At 47.2% G+C, this 8,624-nt stretch overlaps 1 protein-coding gene across 1 annotated transcript in view; it reads left to right on the forward strand.

Moving 5' to 3' along the window:
• The first annotated feature begins 4,046 nt into the window (after positions 1-4,046).
• PCSK1N (proprotein convertase subtilisin/kexin type 1 inhibitor) overlaps positions 4,047-8,624 on the forward strand; it is a 5,964-nt gene continuing 1,386 nt past the window's right edge. Inside the window, exon 1 of the mRNA XM_044911789.1 lies at positions 4,047-4,218. Coding sequence (XP_044767724.1) covers positions 4,105-4,218 — 114 coding nt within the window. The 5' untranslated portion in view covers positions 4,047-4,104. The remainder of the gene's footprint in view (positions 4,219-8,624) is intronic.

Here is an 8,624-nt window from a genome sequence, read left to right on the forward strand (position 1 = left end):
ACCATTCTACTTTCTGTCTCTATGATTTTGATTCTTCTAAGTATCTCATGTAAGTGGACTCCTTCAGTATTCATTCCTCTTTTGGGGACTGGCTTATCTCACTTAGCATAATGTCCTCGGTGTTCATCCATGTTGTAGCATGTGTCAGAATTTCCTTCCTTAAAGGCTGAATAATATTCCATTGTAGGTATATATCACATTTTGCTTACCCATTCAACCACCAATGAACACTTGGGTGGCTTCCATGTTTACCTGTGTGAATAATGCTGCTATGAACACGTATGTACAAATATCTATTTGAGACTGCTTCCACGTAAGATTTTCTAATGGTTTCTAATGGTTTTCTCAGACCCGCATCCTTTGGACAAACAAGCCTTGGATACCAAGACTCTTCAGCCCCCAGGGTCAGCTTGAGAATAAATGTCAGGGTTATGCTCTTTCTCTTCCTATAGACTTTCCTTTTGTTGTGAAGTAACACTCAACCATGTAACTAAATATAACTCTTATATGTTTCACATATACAATTGGACAGACCACAGGAACAAGTGGTTGAAAGCTAGAAAATAATTTTACCAAGTAACAATGTGTATCCGATTAGATAACCAAAGTCTGGGGGATCCTTACTCCTAGGAAAACAAACAAAACAAATCCAATGCAGAGGACCTCATTGAAATGTCTATATTCAAGTCACTGTGAACTTACCCCCAAGCCAAGCATGGGCAGGGAGTTGACTCAACAAGCCAAGAGAGGGGTTTTGGATATGTGCACTATTACTGAGTTGAAGGTCACAGAGTAGGGCAGTGAGGGTTTCTGCCGAATCTCAGTGAAACCTCCTCCATTTGTGTTAATGCCCATCAGTCAAAGACCATCAGGAACCAAATTGGGTTTATTAGCTTGCTGCAATGAGGGAGACTATACATCATGGGGAACCATGGAGTATTTGAGAAACGGATGTTGGAAGTAAGTGATTATGGATTTGAGCTTATGTTAGATGGTTTTTGTGGTTTTCAGGGTACAGTCTTGCACTTACTTTGTTAACTTTGTTTCTAAGTGTTTTTATTCTTTTTGATGGTAATGCAAATGGAATTGTTTTCTTTCATTTTTGGATAGTTCATTGCTCGTGTGTAGAAACACAATTGAGTTTTATAATATTGATCTTATATCCTGTAACCTCATCTATTAACTCAAATGGTTTTGTTGTAGATTCCTTAAGATTATCCATGTATAAAGTCATGTCATTTGCAAATAGAAATAATTTCATTTCTGCCTTTCCACTGTGGATGTCTTTTTTTCTTGGCTAAGTGCCCTGGCTAGAACCTTCAGTACAATGTCAAATAGAAGTGAGAGAGGGGCACCTGCCTGGGTGGCTCAGTCGGTTAAGCGTCTGCCTTTGGCTCGGGTCGTGATCCCAGGGTCCTGGGATCGAGCCCCGGATCAGGCTCCCTGCTCCACGAGAAGCCTGCTTCTCCCTCTCCCACTCCCTCTGCTTGGGTTCCCTCTCTCACTGTCTCTCTCTCTGTCAAATAAATAAATAAAATCTTTGGAAGAAAAAAAAAAAGAAATAGAAGTGAGAGGGAACATCCTTATCTTTTTTTTTTTTTTTTTTAAGTAAGCCCTACACCCGGGAATGTGGGGTTTGAACTCACCACCCCGAGATCAAGAGTCAGGTGCTCTACCGACTGAGCCAGCTAGGTGCCCCTGGAACATCCTTCTCTTGATCCTGATCCCTGGGGAGAAAGCTTTCAGTCTTTCACTGTTAAGTATGATGTTAGCTGTGGGGTTTTGTCCTTCATCAGGTTGAGGATGTTCTCTTCTATTCCTAGTTTGTTGATGATATGTTACTTCTCAGCTTAAAACAACAGACTTACAACAACATTAACTCACAGTTTCTGTGGGTCAGGAGTCAGGACATGGCTTAACTAGGATCTCTGCTTAGGGTCTCACAAAGCTGAAATGAAGGTGTTGACAAGGGCTGCAGTCTCCTATGAGGCCTGACTGGGGAAAGATCCAAGCTCACTCTGGCCATTGGCAGAATTCAGTTCCTTGCAGGTGAAGGACTGGGGGCTTTGATTTCTTGCTGGCTGTCAGCTGGAGGCCACCTTCGGTTCCTCGAGGCTACCTCTCTTTCTTGTCACCTGAGGCTAGGGTAACCTAGAGCTTCATTATAATATATTTACATTATATATTACACTGCCAGGGTGGCCTGGGGTCCAGCCACCAGTCTGTGCCCAGTTTCAATGCCCCCCGACCCCCCTGTGGGGAAAGATGGCCATAACAGTTCCAGCAAGAACCTTGTAGGGCCAAAAACTCCCACTCCCAACTGGTAGGAGGAGTCCCTTAGATGGTTGGAAACAACCTCAGTCAGAGACCGCCCTGCTATGACCCATAATCTATACAACCATAAAAAGAAAAGACACCACTAATCTGGTGCAGTTGCCACCTCTGAGCCTGCCCTCTCTCCATTCTTGAGTATATATTGGCCTTAATAAACTGCTTCGTGCTTGCTACCTTCCTCCTGGCTGCCTTTGAGTGTGGGTCCTCATGTAAATCTTTCATGGGGAATCCAAGAACCAGCACCTCCATTCACCCAACGCAGACTCTCCCGCCCGTAACAGTCCAACCTCATTTCTTTTTTTTTTTTTTAAGATTTTATTTATTTGACATAGAAAGAGAGAGAGAGCACAAGCAGGGGGAGCGGCAGGCAGAGGGAGAAGGAGAAGCAGGCTCCCCGAGGAGCAGGGAGCCCAATGCAGGGTTCGATCCCAGGACCCTGGGATCATGACCTGAGCCGAAGGCAGACGCTTAACCGACTGAGCCAGCCAGGCGCCCCACCAACCTCATTTCTGATGTAATTATGGACATGTAATCACATATATCTGGTCACCTTTGGTCATGCACACTTTCAAAGGGGAGGGGATTACACAAGATTATGGACACCAGAAGGCAAGGATCATGGGAACCACCTTAAACATGTGTCCATCACACCATCACTGGGTACATCATCTTCAGATCCATAAAGGGATGTGTATAATGATTTTTATTATAAAGTTGTTTTTAATACTGAAGAGACGGAGACAGAATCAATGGATTAGATATACTCACAGCAGCATAAAGGGATCTTTCTTTTCTTCACTTTTAATTTGTGCCATGTTACCATACTTTGTTTTGTTTTTTTAATTTATTTCTTTAAAGATTTTATTTATTTATTTGACAGAGAGAGAGAGAGAGAGCACAAGCAGGGGGAACGGGAGAGGGAGAAGCAGGCTCCCTGCCGAGCAGGGACCCCAATGCGATGCGATGCGGGGCTCGATCCCAGGACCCCGGGATCATGACCTGAGCCGAAGGCAGATGCTTCACTGACTGTGCCACCCAGGCGCCCCCATACTTTGTTTTAATTCCTAAATGAAAATATCTTTATTTGTTACCTGATTTTAATAGGAATACATATTCGTTGCAACATTTTTTCAGACAACAGAGAGAAGTGTAAAGGACAGAGTGATAAACCATTATTTATCTCCCCACCCAGAAATAACCACTAACATTCCCTTCCCAACATTTTTTGCCCAATGTATACTCAAATTTTACCAAAGTTTTGGTTCCTTTGATGTGTCATTTCAAGTGGCTTGAAACCCTTTCTGGAACAATATATGGGTGAAACCTATTTATCTATGTAGCCATCCTCACCCACAGTAGCGAGGAACTGTTTATCCAGTGAACAAAGTCATATGTCTCCTCCCCAGGGAGGGAGAGGTGGGGACCGGATCCCCATTCCACCCCACTGAGTCACTATTGCCTGCCTGTCTGCTAAGGGACAGCAAGGTCTGTTGCCCCGGTAACTGCCCTCCGACTGCCATGGCAACCGCCATGGCAGGCTCCAGCTTACCACCTTGCCCCTTGGGCATCTCCATGGCGACGGGCAGGATGGGGGGCCGCTGAGCTACCCGGCTGCGCCTGCGTAGAGTGGCCGGAGAGGGGGCGCGGGCAGGGGGAGGGCCGGGTTCCCTGGCGCGCGCAGCCGCAGAGCCGCGCAGCCTTGCCCGCTCGCCCGGCGCTGCGCATTTGCCCGCCAGTCCGCCCGTCCGGAGCCCGGCTCGCTGGGGCAGCATGGCGTGGTCGCCGCTGCTCGGCGGGCCGCGGGCCGGGGGCGTCGGCCTTCTGGTGCTGCTGCTGTTGGGCTTACTTCGGCCGCCCCCCGCGTTCTGCGCACGGCCGGTAAAGGTGCGACACCGGTCGGGCACGGGGTGGGGGTGGCCGGGAGGATGCTGCGGGCGACGGTCTGTGCTCGGCTGCTCTCCCCTCGTCCTCGCGGGCCCCCCGCCTGCTCCCGGACGTGCGGGGGAGATCGGCCAGGGTGGTCCGGGTGCCCCCGCCAGTCCGCGCGCCCAGGCCATGCGGGACTCGGTGTCCGGGTGTGCGGGGCTCGGCTGGCCTCCACGCCCTGCCCACCCTTGGCACCTGGCGCGGGCCCGGCCTCGCCCCGCCGCTCGCCCGTGGCGCTGTCCCCGGGACTAGCGCGCATGAAGGAAGGGGGTGCGCGCACCGGTCTCTGCCCGGGAGGCGCTGACTGGGGCGTGAGAATGTGCTGGCCCTGTAAGTGCGTGTCCTTTGATGTCAGCGCTTCCGAGCGTCCCTCCAGACGCGCCGTTGTGGGTCTGGGTGTCAGCGTGTGTGATGCTGGGGGTGTTCCCGCATTTGACTCGTCTCAGGGACCCCGTGTGAGTGTTTGTGAATCCTATGGTGATGGCTCGCCTATGGGCGTGTCCGTGTCCGTGTGTGTGTGTGTGTGTGTGAGATTTCGTTTTTTAGGTGGGAGTGGTCTTTGCATCCTTATGCGCACATCCCATTTTGGTTCTGTTGGCCTAAGTGACTAGGATTTTGTATGGGTGTTCCCGAGGCTGCTTCTCCCTGCCCCTTTATGGAGCTGTGTCATTCTGGGGAGAGAAGCCATGATGTTTCCGTGCTGCATTGTGTCTTTAAGGGTGGCGCGTGTCCTTGCATCTGGGCAGCTTGGCCATCGTAACCGCATGGGCAGCCGCCTATGTGAACGTGTGCAGTTCCTCACGTGGGGATGTGGCAGTGTCGGGTTGCACATGTGACATCTCAAGGCCTGCTAGTGCATGCGAGTGTGTGTGAGGTTGTGATTGCTGGTGAGTGTGTGATTCCCCAGGAGCTAAGGCGTGGTGGGCGCCCAGGGCACCTGGAGCACATCATCCTCCAACTCGTCAGGGCTGTCTGCGTCAGAGATGGGGGACTTAAAAAATTAGTAAATATTTTATATATGACATACTATAGTTAACATACATGTATGATGTAAGGAATAATGATAAAATAACCCTTGTGTTTACCCACCACTCAGGTTAAGAAATAGAGCATGACAGCCCCGCACCGGGCTGCTTGCTCAGCAGGGAAGCCTGCTTCTCCCTCTCCCACTCCTCCTGCTTGTGTTCCCTCTCTCGCTCTCTCTCTCTCTCTGTCAAATAAATAAATAAAAATCTTAAAAAAAAAGAAAAGAAATAGAGCATGACCAATAGTTAGAGGCCCCTGGGGGCCCCTTGCGCACAGCAACCCCCCTGCTCCATAATCATTATCCTGTATTTTCTGTTCATTGATTCCTTACTTTCGTTTGTAGCTTCTCACATATGTGTGTATGTCTGAACAATATGTTGTTTAGCCTTTCCTCGTAGAAATGGAATCGTACCAGGCATCAGGCTCCTTGTAGTCACTAGGGGTCACTAGGAAGTCATCAGGGCGTCTGGTAATCTCAGGCAGCCTGCAGTGGAATTCGTTAACTTGCTTTTTTTTTTTTTTTTTGGCTCTGCCTCGGTTGTGAGATGCACTCGTCATCCACATTTGCACATTGAAGTGCATGGCTATAATTCATTTATTTTTATTGCTGCCTAATATTTCATTTTCTGAGTATATCATCAGTATATGAGTATAGCATGGTTTATACATGCATTCTCAATATGTCAGTAGACATTTGGGTGGTTTCCAGGCTTTTTTTCCCCCTCGGTCCACTCTGTGATGTCACAAACAGTGCCCCATGTGCTTTTTCATGAACTCGGGTCCAGTAGTATACACACAAAAGCTACCCTGGGGTGTAGCATCCCAGGAGTCGGTCATAGGATTTGTGCGGCGTTTTAGACATAAGCCGAATTGTTTTTCAAAGTTATTTTGGCAATTGAATTCCTACCGGCATGTATGAGAGTTTCTGTTTTTCCCACAGCCATGTCAACATTGGGCATCATTAGATGGTTTGAGTTCTGGCGATCTTTGGGACATATTATGCTTAGTGTCTCATTGGCACTTTAATTTGCATTTTCCTGATTGCTAATGAGGCTCACTATTTTCCATATATTTAGTAACTCGTTTTGTTTCCTTTTTTGTGAAATACTTGATCATTAGTTTTCCCTATTTTTTTAAAGATTTTATTTATTTATTCATGAGAGAGAGAGAGAGAGGCAGAGGGAGAAGCAGGCTCCCAAGGAGCAGGAAGCCCGATGCGGGACCCGACCCCAGGACCCCGAGATCATGACCTGAGCCGAAGGCAGACGCTTAACCATCTGAGCCACCCAGGCGCCCTAGTTTTCCCTATTTTTTAATCTAGTTTTTATTTATTTATTTTTAAAAGATTATATTTATTTATTTGACAGAGAGACCCAGCGAGAGAGGGAACACAAGCAGGCAAGCAGGCGGAGTGGGAGAGGGAGAAGCAGGCTTCCCGCCGAGCAGGGAGCCCGATGCGGGGCTCGATCCCAGGACCCTGGGATCATGACCTGAGCCGAAGGCAGACGCTTAACGACTGAGCCACCCAGGCGCCCCTCTAGTTTTTATTTTTTATTTAAGTAATCTCTACACCCCACGTGGAGCTCAACTCACTACCCCGAGATCAAGAGTCCAAACCTCTTCCGACTGAGCCAGCCAGGAGCCTCTCCCTATTTTTATATTAGTTTGTTTTTCTCTTTGCTTTTCAGGCATTTTTTGGTATATTGGATGCTAACCCTTTATTGACTGTTTGTGTTGCGGACATATTCTCCCGCTCCGGTTTGACTGTTCATTCTTTTTATGGTGTCTTGGGACAAAAAGAAATCCTTAATTTTAATGTAGTCAGATTTATTAATCTTTTCTTTTTTTAGTATTTTATTTATTTGTCAGAGAGAGCAAGCACTCGATCCCAGGACCCTGGGATCATGACCTGAGCCAAAGGCAGACGCTTAACGACTGAGCCACCCAGGCGCCCCTATTTATCATTTCCTTTCCATTGCTCCCACATTTGGGTCATTTGTTGTTCCTGCATGGGTTTTTGAAGGAGTTGGTCCTGTCCCCACTGCTCTGAGTGTCCTTTCTGCCATGTAGCTAGTGCCAATATTTGTGGATCCGTTCTTAAGCTCTCTTCAATCCTATTAATTCCTTCTGCTGGAGTGAATCTACTGTTTAACTGGCCCACTTAATTTTTTTTGAAAGATTTCACTTTTAAGTAATCTCTACATCTAACATAGGGCTGGATCAGGGCTGGATCTCACAACCCAGAGATCCAGTCACAGGATCCACCCACTGAGCCAGCCAAGAGCCCCTTGCCTTTTTCATTTTGAATCTCACTTAAAACATATTTGTAGATGTTCTAGGTGTTTCTTTTTCAAATCTTCATAGTCATTTTTATGGTCTTTTGTTCCTTACTCATACTTCTGATACCGTTTTTTTTTTCTTTAAACTTTCTGAAATTGCTTTAAAAATGTCTGAATTGAAAATAATCATTGGGTAATTTATTCTACAGAAAGATTTACACACATGCGGGGCGCCTGGGTGGCTCAGTCGTTAAGCGTCTGCCTTCGGCTCAGGTCACGATCCCAGAGTCCTGGGATCGAGCCCCGCATCGGGCTCCCTGCCCTGCGGGAAGCCTGCTTCTCCCTCTCCCACTCCCCCTGCTTGTGTTCCCTCTCTCGCTGTATCTCTCTCTGTCAAATAAATAAATAAAATCTTTAAAAAAAAAAAGATTTACACACATGCCAAGTGATATATGAACAAGATTATTCATCCCAACATTACAAGAATAGCAAAAGATTGGGGGGGGGGTGGTGCCTGGCTGGCTCAGTCACTGGAGCGCCAGGTTCTTGATGGGGTTGTGAGTTCCAGCCCCACATTGGGTGTAGAGATTACTTAAAAAATAAAATCTTTAAAAAAAACAAACAAACCAATAGCAAAAGATTGGAAACACCGTAAATGCCCATCAATCGAAGACTGGTTAAATAAAATGTGTACATCCATACAAAAAAGATTCAATGCAGAGGAAAGAAAGGAAAACAGAGAGAGAGAGAGAGAGAGAAGAGGGAGGGAGGGAGACACGGAGGGAGGGAGGAGAAAGAAAAGAGAGAGAAAGGATGTACTGAAAGTACTGGTCTAGACATAGATTCCGAAATGCAAGGTGCGGAACAGTCTGCTACCTTTTGGGCAAAACAAGTGCATAGGAACCTATAAAATGCAAATATGGGTCTTATAGTCCGCAACATCAACGTAGAAAAATCTATGGCTCTCATAAACGCCATCACCACTCCTATAAAGACACCTGTTCTCAGGCAGCCCTGGGGCAAATTCGGAATCACTAGGAAATCGTCGGAGGGGGGGGG

The sequence above is a fragment of the Neomonachus schauinslandi genome, chromosome X, assembly GCF_002201575.2.
Source record: "Neomonachus schauinslandi chromosome X, ASM220157v2, whole genome shotgun sequence".
Lineage (NCBI taxonomy): Eukaryota > Metazoa > Chordata > Mammalia > Carnivora > Phocidae > Neomonachus > Neomonachus schauinslandi.